At 43.2% G+C, this 18,155-nt stretch overlaps 1 protein-coding gene across 2 annotated transcripts in view; it reads left to right on the plus strand.

The window, feature by feature from the left end:
* CHORDC1 (cysteine and histidine rich domain containing 1) overlaps nucleotides 1-18,155 on the plus strand; it is a 232,117-nt gene that overhangs the window by 56,838 nt on the left and 157,124 nt on the right. For both annotated transcript variants that reach the window (XM_069639393.1, XM_069639394.1), the window contains one exon: nucleotides 256-312. In XM_069639393.1, coding sequence (XP_069495494.1) covers nucleotides 256-312 — 57 coding nt within the window. The remainder of the gene's footprint in view (nucleotides 1-255; nucleotides 313-18,155) is intronic.

The following is an 18,155-nucleotide window of genomic DNA, read 5'->3' on the forward strand; positions in this document are numbered from 1 at the left end:
CTGATCTAATTTTAACTCTCCTAATGGAAATTATAATATGGTCAAACATGAGGTTTCGGTTGTCCCCTTCCATGTACTTTGCTTGCTGAAAAATGTCTTGTAATTGTAAAGTTATGTTCTTGTTATAGTCTGTTCGCTTCGTTGCAGGCTATCTTAGTTGGTCAAAACCTTGGTTCAAAACAATAATATAGAAGTTATATCAAACATGTCAGCTAATACATATAATATGTAAGATTATTGTTTGCTATGTTTTAGGGCTGGTCATGTTGTAAGAGAAGGACAACTGATTTTTCGGATTTCTTGGGTATTGTGGTAAGTGTCAACATTTCTTTCCCACATAATATAAAAATACACATTTTCTGTAAGTAGTTCGCTTCAAAATATGTAAATAAAATGTAGTCATTTGTTGGTTGCTAAAGCTTTACACTAAGAGACGCTGACCCTCCGACCACCCGGACTATATCGAAATAGTTTTATTTGTTTCAATGCAGCCTTTAAGCAAATGAGTGAAGCAATTTAATGTAGTCAGATTGGCAGAGAAAAGTTCAAGATGTCCATAAATAGTATATCATTTTTTTAAACATTGAAAAACTCAGTTATTCACATGCGTAAGTGATTTTTGCCCATTGAGACGCAATATTGTAGTCACTCCAAGGCAGCTCTTAGGAAAGTCTTAAAGTGGAATGCATTCCGCATATCGGCCATACTTGGAGTAAACCGGCTGTGACCTGACGCTCAAACACCTTGAGTATATGATTGCTAATTTCTAGAATGCATTAATTTGGCTATATTGTTAATCTGTCACATGAGCTAGACAACCTCAGAATTAGATTGCAGGATGGCCTGGTTTTTCTAAGTAAGTGTGTCCGAGTGAGCAGTCCTCTAGGTAGCTATCAATGTGGTTAAAGACAACTCTCAAGGATTTTGGGGTGACCAGGTAAGTGGGAAGCAGGACAATAGAGTGATTGTTGGCATCAGTTGAGAATTTCTTTGCTAATTGGCGATGGCTGCTGCTTTATATCAGGCGGGAAAGGTCGGAGTAGGTCGGAGTAGGTGCCAGACACAAGGTTTTTGTTTACTTACAAGGTAAAGGGGATAAATGAGTGCACAGGAGGATGGATGTTCAAGTAAAGAATGGGTAGGAGCTCCGTGGGGGGTGGGAGGAGAGGGTAATGGTGATATGAGGTGGGGAAAAGTAGGGAGGGAGAGCGAGCCAGAGGTCTGACTGTGGTTGGGAGTGTCTCATTATAGTGATCTTGGAGAAGTAGTTTGAATCATTGTCATTAGAGAGCAGATGATGTGGAGCTTCTTTTTGTAACTTTGTAAGATTTTATTTTATGATGCTGATTCTCATATCTGTAAAGAAAGCAGAAATACTGTAGGCCTTAATTGGATGTTTACTCTTCTATCACAGGCTGTGCTTTTACATCCCTGATTGACTGTTTAACATTTAATTAATCTTGCCGAGACTTTCATGTAACTGAAAAGATTTAGTTTTGTGCCTTGCCATTTACTTTGGACACGTACTCTTGTTGTAGATGGGCTACTGACAATCTTCTCCCATGCGTCGTCTTCAAATGCATATGCATGCTGTGTGCCACTCAAGTGTTCTGCACCAGTCACTCCATGAAAACAGCGACATCCTTGCCACTAATTATTTCCATCACTGCTTATCGATCACAAGTACCGTCTCCTCTTTGATCTCTCTGCTGATTTTGACATTGCCAGTTACTAATGCTCTCCTTCATACTGACTTTGCTAGATTTCTTCCTTCCTAGTTGGTCATATTCTGGAATAACCTTTGCCAAGTCTCTAGCAGTCCTTTCCCATTTACTCTCTACACCTCTTCCCTTGGCAAGTTCACCTCTTCCTTACCTATTTCTTTTCCCAACTCTGTGATACTGAACCCAACTGTTTACAAATGTGAAGGTAAAAAGGGATGCTAGTCAGTGTGGCAAGATGGTCCATCATGAATTAAGACCTCTGACCAGAAATCCTATTCTAACTTTCTCTCACGTTCAATAGAAAATATAAAACAACCAAGATATACTTTTGGACTTTGTACAAGGGGAAGGAATGACTATTGTCACCCCACACGTGTGTCTCTGTACAATATGCCCATGTACAGTCCAAACATATAGTTTGTGTATGACTGGAGTGCCATCCAGAGGTTCCAAACGGGTCTTTCTGGTTCGCCTTGAAATGTGTGTGTCGCACAGTTCTTCACCCTTCGGGGAGACATTCATATTCCCCTTCCCACAGTCTGGGGTTCTTTCAGTCTCCTCCTCTTCCACTCTGGGCTTCTCTGTCCTTTCACCTATATCAAGCTTCCCTATGGCTTGTTTCCCCACTCAGGAGCCTCTGTTCTTTCCCCACCTCATGGGTTGTTCATTCTGGGGTATCTTGGATTCTCCCCCACACTGGGTCTTTTGGTTACTCTCTCCATTATGATCCGGGACATCTGTTTCAGACCTCAAAGAACATAAACTGCCCTTTTAGCACCCCCATCCCCATTTCCAGCTGCTGATCTGCTGACGTTCTGGGATGGTAGCCCTGTGTAACAAGGGCCTACCCTTTCTGTCGCAGAGGATTGCCTTTCGTTTGGATTGCTATTCTGTGGGGCGGCTCTCTTGCCGATTAGAAGCATGTTGCTCGCTTGGCCACACAGATCTGATTGTTGTGGTCCTTGGAGGGAAGAGAGAAAATGCTGGCCAGTCATTGGCGGGGCAGGTATGGCATGATCAAAGCTAGTACTGCATTCAGGCACGTGTGGGGGGACTGCAGATTTGGGCCCTCCAACGCCTTCACCCCACTGCTGGTGTAGGACTGGCTTTGGAAAATACCCTAGTAGGCCTCCGGGTTCATGATGGGTCAGGGTCAGGTCCTATACCCTGTAACAAGACATTGTTGAAATAAGAGACTAATGCTTAATCACACCAAGGAAGTGTTTGTGGAGTTCTGTGGTGTCGAAAATATTGAGAGTGACAATAAGAGTCCGCTTTTACAGGCAGATAGCCTGACTTGGTGCCAGTTTTTATTTTTACTATGCAGCAGTTCTCTCCTGTGTTCGTGTGCTGTGCCCATTCCAGATGGTGGCCCATTTTTAGTAAGTCTTGGTCAGTGTGGCTCTCGGGCCAGAGTGGAAGGTGGTGCATGGATAGAAAGTAACAAATCCAGTTAAAGTCAATAAGTGCTTGTAGCTGAATCTAATTAAGTAAGGGCAGTACCTGGTGCCGGGGCCAGCTCCTGTCTGTAATGAGAACAGATTTCCAGAAAGATATGGGAGTCTGGTAAGAGTGGGAGGTGCATAACGGGAGCGGTTTGGAGGCAAGTTAGCTAGAGTGGAGGGGGGCTGCTGGGAGGAAGGTTAGAAGCTAGAGGATGGGTATCTGGAGAAAGGTTGGAGGGTGAAAGGTAGGAGGTTAGAGCAGAGGAGACGAGAAGACCACTGAGGATGAGAAGGAAGAGAAGGAAAAGGGAGGAAGGAGAAAGCACAAAAGAGGTGGACCAGTTGGTGGGAAGAAAGCAGAGATAAGTAAAGCAGAGGATTTGGAAGGAGACCCCGAGTATAGAGTGAGATATACAGATGTTGGTGGAGAAACAAAGAAGGGAAGAGTGGTCGAGATCAGAGACCGACAAGGAAGGCTTGGGTTAAGCAGGGACAACCCCAGGCAAATCACACATGAGTTGGATCACAAAGAATACCTAGCATTGTTATATTTTCCCAGTTTGTTGATTTTTGTTCTTTGCACCCACTTTTTCTCGAACTTTGCATATGGAAATTCACTGTGGAAAACAAGCCCAAGTCTAGATACTTCTTTGTCTTTTGTTTTAGTCAGTGAGCTTTAAGGTAAATCCTACCGCCCCAAGCCACGCCCAAAAAACAAGAAAGAAGGGGATGGTGTTGAGGGCGAGAGGGAATGGGACAGGTGGGGAAAATTGTTCTGTACATACTCCATAGAATGTTCAGGCCCTTCCTTAAAGAGGGAGAGATAGAGAAGAAAGACCCTAATCTAGTGTCTTTGTGTTGATCCTATTCGGATTGTCAAATAGACACATCATTCTCCTATACTGCAGAGCTGTCTTGCAGCATCACTCATTGTCTAGCTATTTCATTCCCACCCAAACATGTATATTTTCATCAGGTTGTCTGCATGAATTCTGCAAAATCATCAGTTCCTCCCTTAACCATCTCTTGTCCATCTTTGTGTTGTAAAGTGCTAGGTGGGCTATGGTGAGAACTGGAAAGGAAAGGAGATATGTTGTAATGTGCTTGGATGGATGCATGGGAACTATGATGTAAGAGAGAATGTTGTTGTATGAGTGAGGGAATGTTATGTGCTACGGTTCTACACTCGGGCAGTTGAAGTGAGCTTGCCTGGGTAATGGGAGCCGTTGCGCTCATTTGAGACAACTTAATGTAACTTGATGTAACTACAATAAAGCAACTTACTGATAACTAACCTGAAGTGCCTGCGGACCTACCTTACAACAATTAAAACATGTCAGTACTAGAACACGTTTTAGGACACCTCCTAAATATTTTCAATATTGATCACATAATATTATATATCTTCTACAATACCCATACCATGACAATACATTTCGAAGGGATTGTGTCCTCCGACGTATTCCTTATCTTAGATCTCTCCTTCCAGCTCTGCTGGCCTTGGAAATTTTTCTCTAGAGAGCGCTGCCTATAAAGGCCGCGCGCAGCGTCCGTTGCTCAGTTCCGTTTTTCCGCGCTTACTCAGTGCCTCGGAATACCGTTGCTCAGTTTTGTCAGGTTAATCCTATTTACCTCGAGTTATTCGATACCGTACTTGATGGCTTCTTCGTCGGAACCGACAACTCCTAGATCCGGCTTCAAAAAATGCCGAGATTGTGGGAAAAAGATGTCGCTGACTGACCCTCACAGAGTTTGTCTGTGGTGTTTGGGAGCTGAACACCATTGTTCAGAGTGCGAGGACTGTATGTCCATGACAGCTAAGGCCCTGAAGGAGCGTAGGGGGAAGCTGGAGAAAGGTAAGACTTTTAAAGCTTCTTCTTCCTCGACGAAGTCGAGACATTTGTCTCCTCGTCACCATTCTCGCTCCAGGTCTCGGAGTGGGTCCCATCACTTCTTGAGATCGAAGCACTCGAAGAGGAGACGTTGAAGATCCCCTTCTCCGTCTTCCTCTGTTTCTCCAAAGAGAATCTCTTGCCCCACGAAACATAGTTCCCGGGCTGAATGGGAGGAATTCCGCAAATATATGATGAGCGTCTTCGAGAAAGCAGCCTCGACCCCCTCGAAGACTGCAGAGAGCGATGCTCTGGTCGACCCGAAGGTCAAAAACGCCGCGAGTCGCAGTACCCGGCGAAGGAAACCTCTCGAGCGCGTCTCGAACCCTCAAGTAGGACTATGACCTCAAAACCTTCCTCGAAGGTGCCGTCGACGAAGGTTCCGTCGATGCCGAGGTTGGTGTCTTCGACGCCGTTGTCGAAGGGTCCTTCGACACACGGGTCTGTCGACTCGACGCCAGCTTCGACACCGGTGTCGACGCTTAGAAAAGTCACGGTTACGACACACCCAGTGACTATCCCCAGGTCCTCGATGACGATGGCGTCGAGATTGTCGAACAGAATCCCAATTCTGTCGAGATCATCGAGGCCTCCGCCTTTGTTTTCGACGCCACGCTCGAAGCCGTCGGCATCGACGTTTTCGTGGCCGATTATGACAAGTTCGGCACCCTCTGCCTTGGAAATGGGGTTTACACCCTTTATGAGTTCAGAACAATTGAGAACTATGTCCTCAAGTATGGAAGAGGGTGAATTGTCGGAACACGAATACACATTTGAGTTGCAAGGAGCTGTAACCCCAATTAGAGAGGAATTTTCCTCTGAAGAACGCAGGTTAAAGGATCTTCATGATTCCTTACATGAGGCAAGTGGGTTGGACACTTCCCCTGAGGTGGAGTTTGCTAGGCCAGACCCGGGGGAGCATGCTGAAACCCCCTATAGAGCCTTAATGGCCAGGATCACAGAGTTTATGGGGTGGTCTGCACCTTCACAATCTTTCCAACAAGATGACCTCACGGATATTCTTGACAAAGGCCCACAGGAGGATCCTGTGGTGCCTTTTCATAAAGCTCTTCAGAGGAAGATTATGACGAACTGGGAAACCCCAGATGTCGTCCCGGCAGTAAATAAAAAACTGTCTACAAAATACAGGGTATCTTCAGATCCGGAGTTTTTGTCAAAACACCCATCCCCAGAAAGTCTGGTGGTACAGGCAGCATCTTCTACTGATGTCAAGACGGCTTATCCTACCGTACCGCAGGACAGGGACGATAAAAAATATGATGCTATGGCAAAGAACGTTTTTTCGGCATGTAGCATGGTGTTAAAATCTGTTAATGCTACTTGCACCCTTGCTAGATTCAGCCATACACTTTGGGAGTGTGCTTCTACAGCGGCTGACTGCATCCCAGAGGGAGAAGAAAGGGAGGCGTTCCTGAATATCATACAGGACGGTAAAGACGCTATGTGCGAATCCCTCCAGACGGGCATTGATTCAGCTGACAGTATCAGCAGAGCAATGGCGGCAAGTACAACAACCAGGAGATTCGCTTTGTTGAGAAAGTCTGGTTTTGCCCCAGATGTGCAAGCCAGGCTCTTGAACATGCCATTCGATGGCTCTTCTTTGTTCGGGAAAAAGGCGGATGACAGTTTAGAGAAACTGCAAACTTCAAAAGCAGCAGCAAAATCCCTAGGTGCTGCAATCCGTCAGACACCTTTTCGTCCCACAGGAACCTCTGCGAGGGGCAAGTCCTTTCGCTTCTACTCCGCATTCAGAAGAGGTAGTGGACGACCGGCCCAAAGGGGACAAAGAAGAACTACCCGAGGTGGACGGGGTAGATATTCAAAAGCCGCAGCAACAGCAGGTGCCTCTTTACCATCGGCATCTGCATCAGCCGCCTCAAAACCACTCTGAGGACTTCCCTCACAGGACACCTGTAGGAGGCAGGTTGACTCAACATCTGGCGGAATGGCAGGCTATCACGTCAGATGCTTGGGCATTGGAAACAGTTGCCCAAGGTTACTGCCTGCCTTTCCTACGCATACCTCAGTCATCCACTGGGGATCAGCTCTCAAAAAGCTCCAGATCCGCTCCTCTTGCAGGAAATGTTGGACCTGCTAGGTAACGGTGCCATAGAACCGGTACCTGTAGCGGAGAGGAACAAGGGCTGGTACTCCCCTTACTTTCTCATTCCAAAGAAAGACGGAGGACTGAGACCCATCTTGGACTTGCGAGAATTGAACAAATTCCTCAGGAAAGACAAATTCAAGATGGTCACTATCTCAGATCCTCCAGGCCCTTCAGTTCCAGGACTGGTTGGTATCTCTGGACCTTCAGGACGCTTATTTCCATGTGCCTATCCATTTCAAACACAGGAAATACCTGAGGTTCGCAATTGGCAACTCTCATTATCAATTTCGAGTGCTGCCATCTGGGCTGACCTCCGTCCTGAGGGTCTTCACCAAGCTGATGTCGGTAGTGGCTGCAAATCTAAGGAGGGAAGGGATTCACGTCTACCCCTACCTGGACGATTGGTTGATCAGGGCTGTATCTTCGGAACAAGCTCAGATCCAGCTAGATCACGTGTGCCACTCCCTTCACAAACTGGGCTTCTCCCTCAATTTAAAGAAGTCACACATGATACCATCGCAGAGACTCCAGTTCATCGGAGCGATCCTGGACACTTCCCTGGGAAAAGCCTCGCCACCAGAAGTGAGGGCTCAAGATATTCTACAGATGGTTACCAAGTTCCAAAATGCCCAACGTCTCCCAGCCTTCGACTTTTTGAGGTTGCTAGGCCTCATGGCATCCTGCATTTTCCTAGTGCCAGAGGCTCGCCTGAGAATGAGATCCCTCCAGTGGGCACTGAGGACTCAGTGGTCACAATTCTCAGGAAAAATGACAGATCTTCTTCAGGGTCCCGACAGGGTGGCTCGAGACCTTAAGTGGTGGGCCTGTCAGGAGAACATTCTGAAAGGAGAACAGTTTTGGCAACCCTGGCCGGAGATAACAGTAGTCACGGATGCCTCACTCACGGGGTGGGGAGCCCACGCCAACGACTTGACCATCAGCGGTCGTTGGTCTCCATCGGAGTCCAGACTACAGATCAACCTGTTAGAGCTGAGAGCCATCAGACTTACGCTGAAGGCGTTCCTGCCAGCTGTACAAGGGAAAAATGTCCTGATAATGACAGACAACACGGTGGCCAGGCATTACCTCAACAAAAGAGGAGGCGTAGGATCACTACCCCTGTGCAGAGAGGCGATGCAGCTCTGGTTTTGGGCAGTCCAAGAAGGAATCTCTCTTATCGGCAGTTCACCTAGCCAGAGAGAAGAACTTGACAGCGGACGCTCTGAGCAGGCAGAGTACAGTCTCCCACGAGTGGGAACTAGCACAGGAAGTCCTTCAAGAGATCTTCGCCCTTTGGGGAACCCCTAAGGTGGATCTGTTCGCCACCAGCATCAAAAGGAAGTGCGATCTGTTCTGTTCAAGGGAATTTCCCCCGAGAGGAGCTCTGGTAGACGCGTTCATAGTGGACTGGGAGTTTCCGCTTCTGTACGTGTTCCCACCGGTCCCTGTCATTCCTCAAATGTTCAGGAGGTTCAGAAGATTCTGGAGAACCATGATCCTAATTGCCCCGGATTGGCCCAGGAGAACGTGGTACCCGGACCTTCTAGACTTGTCCATCTGACCTCCAATTCGACTTCCACTCAGAGAGAACCTACTCTCACAGAAGGGAGGTCAGGTTCTCCATCCAGACATCAAAACCCTCAACCTTCACGCTTGGCTTCTGAAAGGCTGAGGTACAAGGATTGGGACCTCCCTGATGATGTTATGGAGGTGTTGCTTTCGGCAAGGAGGCCAGCAACAAAGTCTTTATACCGCTGCCGTTGGAACAGATTTTGGAGCTGGTGAAGAGAACAGAATATCGACCCCTTTTCATGTGGTACACCAATGGTTTTGTCCTTCCTACTATATTTGGCGAATTCAGGCCTTCAAATTGGCACCATTAAGGGCTATCTCGCAGCGCTATCATCTTTAAGCGCACTGCGGAAGAACCATCCTATTTCAAGTTACCCTTGGTAATACAGTTTCTAAAGGGGTTAACCAATGTTTATCCCCCAAGACCAATCCAAGTTCCCCTTTGGGATTTAAACTTAGTCCTAACTTTCCTGATGGGCTCACCTTTCGAACCACTCCATTCTTGTTCGTTAACATTCCTTACCCTTAAAACTGTTTTATTAATAGCACTTACATCTGCTAGAAGGGTGAGCGAATTACAAGCTCTTTCTTGTAAACCCCCTCATACAATCTTTCACAAAGATAAAGTTGTCCTGCAAGTGAAGCCTAATTTCCTCCCAAAGGTGGTTTCTGAATTCCATATCACTCAGAAGATTACCCTACCATCTTTCTATCCTCCTCCTCATCCGGGGAAAGAGGAAGAGAGGTTACACAGGCTAGACCCTAGAAGGGCTTTAAGGTTTTACATCAGTAGACTAGCCAGGATAAGACAGGCAGACCAGCTGTTTGTAGGTTACACAGGTCACAAGCTGGGGTTACCAATAACTAAGCAGACCATTTCCAGATGGATCATTCTAGCCATTCTGGAATGTTATAAACTGGCAGGGAAAGAGCCCCCTCAAAACCTTAGGGCTCATTCGACCAGAGGTATTGCAGCTTCATCGGCCCTCAAAAGAGGTGTGCCGGTTAAAGACATCTGTGCGGCCGCTACATGGTTGTCTATCCATACCTTTACACGATTTTACAACTTGGGTTCCTCCTCCAGTCAAGAGACTAGGTTTGGAAGGGCTGTACTGCACTCTATTCATCAATAGAAGACAGCGTGAAGTCAGTACTCCCTCCTCCAATGATAGAATACTGCTATGGGAGCCTATCTAAGAGAAGGAATACGTCGGAGGACACAATCCCTTCGAAGAACAAGTTACTTCTTACCTTGTAACGTTCTTTCGACGGGATGTTCCTCCGACGTATTCCTTATCGACCCTCCCATCCATCCCCGCAGTTCTACTTCCCTTGTTGTTGCAGCTTACGCTCCTTCAGGGTGATTAGTTTAGTCCAGAAAGAATTATTGTGGGCTACAAAACGGAACTGAGCAACGGACGCTGCGCGCGGCCTTTATAGGCAAGATGACGTCGATATGGCGGCTGTCGAGGGACATCGACTCGGAGGACGTCGACGCGCAGCGCCCTCTAGAGAAAAATTTTCCGAGGCCAGCAGAGCTGGAAGGAGATATCTAAGATAAGGAATACGTTGGAGGAACATCCCGTCGAAAGAACGTTACAAGGTAAGAAGTAACTTGTTCTTTTTTGTCAAAGCCTTAAATGTTCCTGGCTGACAGTGCAGCTCTACACCTGCAAATCCTCAAACAAGTCACCTCTTCTTAAAGACTTGCCCACGTTTTCAGGTTCTCAAACACAATACCTTTAAGCTCTGCATGACTTTAGCCTAAATGTCCATGCTGCTACTAGCAGCTGCAGCCTGAAAATCTTCCAAAGATAAATGCTAATGACGTTGAACCTCTTGCAGTGCAATAGCACCTTAATCGCATCACACTATGTCACCATTCCGTTCCCAGTGAAAAGATCTTTTTACTAAAAGGTTGCTTTAGAAGGACCGCTCTGTGACTGCACGGAGCAGTCTTTCTAAAGCGACCGGTCACGTCCCTGCCGCACACAAGTGCACACAGGGGCTGACAGGCACTGTGGGACCTGGAAGCAGAGGGTAAGGAGAACGTGTGTGTGTGTGTGTGTGTGTGTGTGTGTGTGTGTGTGTGTGCAAAAAAAAACTTTGTTGATGGGACGTTATGGTTAAGTTGCCCTACCACGAACCTGTGTACTTCATTAAAAAAAAGAAAATTCTACCTCCCCATTATGGTTCAAATTAAAAACGAAAAACCCCTGAAATTCGCCAGTTATGGTAAACTAAGCCCCCACACCTGCCATCACCATTGTGCACTGCTAACACGAACACCCAGAACATGAAAGATGGCATCACAAATGTTACTGATGACATCACTGACGACATCACATGTTTAGCCCCTATGTTTTCGTTCCCTGCCACATATACATATGTACATTCAGTAAAAAAACTTTGTTAAAGGGATGTTATACTTCACATGAAACCAAAAAACACTGCACATTCGCAGCATCTACGTTCATTGCTAAGACTAACACCCAGGACATCAAATATGACATCACAAATATCATTGATGACCTCACTGATGAGATCACGTCTGCCTCACTTATTTTGGTGCATTGACAAATCTAGGCCAGGTGGTTTTATTTACTGACAATCGCAATATAAAAATTGAAAAGGTGCTGTATTTAAAAACGGTAACCTTGTCGTGTGTTCGTAAAGTACTTTCCTTAGGGTCTGGTCTCAGCTCATGATGCACATTCATGGGGCAATAGCAGGCCTCAAACTCGCAATTAATTTGTATACAGGAAGATACACTTTCTGATGATGCTGTTACTGTCTTCCTTACTTGAATTTCCCTGTATATGACTCTGATTTATATGCATTGGGTCTTCATGTGTATTGTTTGTACTAGAACAAGTGTGTATTAAGTCTTGAATTGTTAGCTAGTTATTACATATTTAACATTGCACAATCACCCCTGACATCTTGCTACCAACATAATAGAAAGAACCCCTTGTAGGTAGGGACTTTTCGTCAACATTATTTTCACATGTGTTGTCATCAATATTTGTTATGTCATATTTGATGTCCTGGGTGTTAGTCTTAGCAACGCACGTAGATGCTGCGAGTTATGGTTGCTGAGTTTACCATAATAGGGTAATGTGTAGTGTTTTTTGGTTTCACTGTGTAGTATAACATCCCTTTAACAAAGGTTTTTTACTGAATTTATGTATTACTCGCCCAAACCCGAGGGTATCACAGCGAAATTGCAGATGACTTCTCACATTTTTATACAGTGTCACAGTTACAGATAAATAAATCAACATTTATACTAAGTTACACATAGTCATAAATCAAGTTTCATATACTAAGTTACAATGGGTCAAAGTAGCAGGTCACAGTTCATTTAAAACACTAGTTGCGGGTCTGAAAGTGCCCCCTGGAGATACATGTTGACCATGGGTGCTGTATTTAATGTTTCGCTTCAACGAAGGGAGGGAAACCTGAAGCGTTCTAGTACTGAGGTAGAGTAGGACTAGTTAGGGTTATTATTTGTTGAATGGCCAAGGTTTCAGCGCTTTTTTGAATTTTAGTAGGGAGTCCTCGTTTTTGATGCTGAGGGGTAGTGCGTTGCAGTGCAATGGGGCTAGGACTTTGAAGCTACATCCTCCTGCTCTACTGTATTTGTATTGAGGAATTTCCAAGAGGGCCAGTTTACTAGATCTGTGTCCTGCAGGAGATTCTTTTCTTGATGGTGGTGTTGAGGTAGCTAGGTGCTTTGTTTGTGATGCATTTATGGACGATGCTAAGTGTTTTGAAAATCATATGACAAAAGTTGCACTTCTGATTGCTGTGGTGACATCTCCCTCTGAGGGTCTCCCGATTTTTCGGCATCGTGCTTTTAAATTGCAAGTAGAACATTTGTTCCCATCTACTAGTGTGCCCTATCGCTTACAAACCTCTCTCCTATTGATAGTACACATTGTAAAAAACAAGGCATTTTCATAACCTTAAAAATGTTAGCAATTTTGCAGGACTTGCAAGTAACGTATTGCAAATACCATGCAAAGCCTGCACAGAGTGAAGTAAAATGCGCACATGCGCTGGGTTCAAATATGAAAGGAGAATGCTCTGACGAACAATTCACAATTAATGTGTACAGTATCAGCACTGCTGTAAACACACACAGTAAACAATTTTGTTTTTTTGAATCACAGTGAATACTACTCTCCTGAGAATCAACAGCATCTACACTGCAGATGACATATCCGAAGAAACCTGGTCATTTTGCAAAAAAAAGTAAATACAGTGCTACCTTTATATTGTAACTACTCCTCAAAGAGGCTGCATGGGTTATTTGTTTAATTTGGGCACCAAAGCAAACATTGATTTCTGAACCATTCTACCTACAAATATCCATTTATTGAACCAACAATAACAGGCAGATTGGCTCACAAATCCCTGTGTGTTTAAAACTCAAATAATGTAATCCTTACGTTAGATTTAGAAAAGTAGTTGCTGTTGCAGGTTTATGCCATTTCGTTTATTAATATTGCTTCTCCTCACCACTAGCCCACTTTGTAGTCTCATCTGAAGCACATTGTACTAGTATACAAACAGTAAAATGGCCTTACCAAATCATTGCAAGAGTCCAATACACATTCACACACCATAACAAAGAGTTTCCCCATCAGACTCATGCACGCATGCACACAGCACACATACATTATACAACAGACCAAAGTATGCCTTCTTTTTTTCAACAGACACCAAAGAATTCCTACCAAAAAGCAACTCTGTAGAAAGGAACGCAGAAGTAGAGCAAATAAAAATAAAAGTGCCCAATCTAATCGTCCATCTGTTGTAGAGATCGTAGAGAATGTTGGAAGAAACCAGCTAATGCAGTCGGTTAGCAAAACAAAAGAAGCTTCAAGTAGCGAAACCTTACGTCCTCCATCAAAATGGGTCACAAAACACAAAAATGTTGGCAAAAAATTGGCTACCAGTACAGCTAACAATGCTTCTAGTAATCCTGATAGTGTAACAAGAACCCATAGTAAAAAAAGTATTTTATCGAAAATGTTTTGTCATAGAGTCCTTCAGAATCTACTAAGAGGAGGACCGAAATCATCCGCACCCCTTAAAACCTACCGTAGAAAGTTAATCCTACAAGCTCTCGTGGACAGTGCAATCCTTCTGAAAAGAAAGTTGTTTATATTCGTGTTAAATAGGATGAAAGTACTAACAAAACTAAGTACCAAACTACAAAAGAAACTCGGCAATAAACGGAATGTGAACAAAAATAATCTTTTTAATGTTTGTGGTGGGGAATGGAGTCACACAACAACCACAGAAACATATTTTAATGAAGTATACAAACAAAATCAAACCAAGACAATTGCCATCCATAGCAGTGGACGAGGGTATGAGAAAATCAATACTACCATCATAGAACAAGAAACACTGCTTACAAAAATATACTCTTTAAACTCAGAATTACCTCTCGATACAGCAGAACTAGACCGTCCAGTATACAAATGGCCATGCACACCAATGTGTGCCATTCCAAACAAAGCTTTCAAATCTTTACTTCAGTTCCACAATCAGTATGTAAAAGGTAAAGACAAAAGTAAAATGAAAGTGCTGCAAAATATGGATGTGTCCAGTGCGCAAATACACAGGACTAAAAGGACATTCATTAACCGGCATTTATGGGCCTATTTGCAAAAGCACCTTCCATGATATCAAAAGGATATCAATACATCATTCAAGTGTAAGAAATCTAGTGTATAAAATATACCATGCAAAAACTCCAGCTTCAGGATTAGGCAATTTAAATAACACTCTTCTGCATGGTACACCCAAATGCTTACAAAAAGAAATTGACCGTATTCAGAGAAAGTATTTTGGAAGTGAAAGCCACTTATAAAATGCAATCGTTTTAGAACATGGTAGCAACAATTCTGCACATAGCAACCTTCTATTACACACATACAGAAAAGAAATAGTAACATTTAAAAGGTCATCGGCTGAAGTACCAAACCGTGTGTGTGTGTGTGTGTGTGTGTGTGTGTGTGTGTGTGTGTGTGCGCGCGCGCGTGTGTTGCCGCAGAACCTTTTAGAAAAGGAACACAAAAAAATGTAGCCATAGCATACAAAATAGAAGACAATGAAGACTCTAAATGGTTTGAATTAGCTCTCTACCTTTTAGCAGAAAACAGATATGAACTGAACGCCTAATATGTTGCAGTTACTGTACTACAAAATTAGACAACCACACTCCTTCACGTGCTATAACAAATAATTTGGAATTGTTCCCACTGCCAAAAATCCTGCAACAACTCAATTTCTATGAGAGCATAATAATTCAAAGAGTTCACCCATTTCAAACAATTATACACCTTCATCCAAAAAAAGCAAAATTACCTTCCTCTGAATTGGTGAAAGGCATATGTGGTAAAGTAGTTTATTTGCCATTAGATCTAACGGAAAATGTACACTCTAGGAGTGCAACGTTCAATAGAGCATTCTTTAATAGTCTTGGTAAATGGTGTACCAACAAAGGACAAAACAATTTGGCAACAACTGGTGGACTTACATAAAGTTAGACAAGCATTGCAATATCTAAAAGACAATAACGAGTACTACAAGGAAATAAATATTGATGAAAGCTTAAGTGAAACAACTGTGAAATAATTGAAGAGCCATCAGAAACTGGACAATTCGAACTTCTGGATCATGCTACAGTATCCACTCTTTTGGACCATTACACAATTCATCCATTGCATTCCAATGAAAGCATAGATGATGCACTAGAAACTTACCAAATGTGACAAACCAAAGGGTCACCAATGAGTATGTGGGGAAAAAAGTATAGAAGCACGTGCTTTTCCACTGTTATTTCCTACTGGCAAAGGTGGAAGATACGATGATAGACCCACGCAGATTGGAGCATCAGAATACCGCTCTTTACGAATGTATTCGCAAGATCCCAGATTTGGACAAAATGTGGAATACATATTCCACCTAATCTATGAAAGTGAATTAGCAACACTGTTACGGAGTCGCACACATTTTGAAATCTGGAACCCACTTTAAAAATATTTCAGCTACGCAGTTAATACAAAAAGTACAGGAAAAAGATGATGTTTTACAAGCAAGTATAACAAATTTGTTTGCAAACATGCGTGGTACAAAGGAATACTGGTTCCGACGGCACGGAGACGTGCGTTGTATGATCAGAAACCTTGGACCACCGACTTGGTTTGTTACATTAAGTTGTGCAGAATATGCATGGGAAGATTTACATGAGTTCCTACGCATAGCAAACAGCAACAAAAACAACATAGATATATTAACACCTGGAGAACTTTGCTCTCTAGATCCATTTAATGTGTCAAGATATTTCCATCATCGTTTCATTGCCATGCTACACTTTATTTGCAATAAAAATGTTCCTCCCCTTGGAGAAGTGCAACACCTCTATTGGAGAAAAGAATATCAAGTGAGAGGAGCACCACATATTCACATGCTGTTATGGATCAAAGGTGTACCGAAATTTGGTCACGACAGTGATAGCACTGTTTTGCAGTTTATCCAAAAATGTCACTTGTGAAATCCCTTCACAGCAGACACATGGTGAGCTGCATGGGCAGATTTTACAATTTCAAAGACACAAATGTGGCAAATATTGTCGCCGCAAATACAAAAACAAAGGTAAATACTACACCAAATGCTGCTTTTGTTTCCCTAGACCAGTTACAGGTGAAGTAAACAACTTCATGTCTTCAATTCGACATAGTGTTAAAGGTAAATCACCTAAGAACACGTATTACATAAAAAGAAGGGAAGAATCAAAATATATCAATAATTACAATGCAATCATTGCCCTCTTACGGAATGCAAACATAGATCTGCAGTACATTGCAGACAATTCAACTGCTGTTGCACGATATGTTACAGCCTAATTAATAAAAGCAGAAAAAACAGCGCTTCAAGACCTGGGATGACCTAGCATCAGACGAAACATTATCACAGAAATTGTACAGCCTAGGCATAAAAATGCTCTCTCATAGAGAATGTGGGGCCTATGAAGCAGCAGATCATTTAACCGGTACTGCTTTGTATGGTAAATCAGACAACATAGTATGGCTAAGTCTTAGTCCTGCAAAATCTAGAAAAAGAGGGCTGAAATCATATGAGAACATAGAAACAATTGCCAGAAATGATACCAACAACCAAGACCTTCTGAAAAGCAATTTACTGGACACATACTATCCTAACAGGAGTAGCACTTTGGAAACCATGTGTCTATACCACATAGCTCAAAACTTTGCATACAAAAATAATGTAAAACCTGATGAAAACAAACTTAGATATAGAGTGACCGATTGTGAAGGGAGCTTAGTGAAACTTACCAAACGAAGCTTAATCATGTAAAATTGTCATTAAAACTCCTCAACAGAAAGAAGTATATTACATGTCTCTGTTACAACTTTTCAAACCATGGAGAAAAGAGGAAGACATATTAGAAAACTAAAACTGCTATGAAGATGCTTTCAAAGCAAATGAAACTGCTATCACCGATGTGAACTTTACGGAGTCCAATTCAATGTTACACAATGAACAGCAACACGAAGAAGAAATTCAGGCCCAACTAGATAAGGACTCTTCCGACAGTAGTCAACCTTCTGTAACAGGAAGTCGAGAACCACTAGGACAACCACTAATGGCAAATGAGGCTGAAGTAGCTATGGCAGAAGTAGAAAACACCATGTATTAATATCAAGAAGATACAGAAGACTTAAATGTACAACAAGCAAAACTTAACAAATATCAGTGCACCATTTTTGGTAAACAAATTGTACATGGTGTACAACACGAAAATAAAGAATGTACCTGCGAAAATTACAACCTATACTGCTGTACGTGAGTGGTGAAGCTGGATCAGGGAAAACATACTTAATTAAAAATCATCAGCAAGTTCCTTCAACAATTGACAAACAACAAACTGTCAACTGTTGTAACAGCCCCCACAGGTTTAGCTGCCTACACCATCCATCGGCTGTCTCACTTTACACCGATTAACTACTGCTTCCAGTAGAGCATCAAAATAAATTAGACTACTGCAAACTTTCTTCAGAAGCTGCAATGGAATTACGCACAGTATTCAATCAAATGAAAATGCTACTAATAGATGAAGTGAGCATGGTCTCCAACCTAATGTTGGCTTTGATTCATCTCAGATTGCAAGAAGTACTTAAAAATAACAATGAAGAAGTCTTTGCAAGAAAACACATTATAGTTTGCGGAGAGCTTCTACAATTGATACCAGTGAAAGGTGAACCTATTTTTAATCTCTCTCTCTCTCTCTCTCTCTCTCTCTCTCTCTTCCTCTCATCTCTCTCTCTCTCTCTCTCTCTCTCTCTCTCTCTCT

The sequence above is a fragment of the Ambystoma mexicanum genome, chromosome 7q (genome assembly GCF_040938575.1).
Source record: "Ambystoma mexicanum isolate Mex_15411 chromosome 7q, UKY_AmexF1_1, whole genome shotgun sequence".
In the NCBI taxonomy this organism is placed as follows: Eukaryota; Metazoa; Chordata; class Amphibia; order Caudata; family Ambystomatidae; genus Ambystoma; species Ambystoma mexicanum.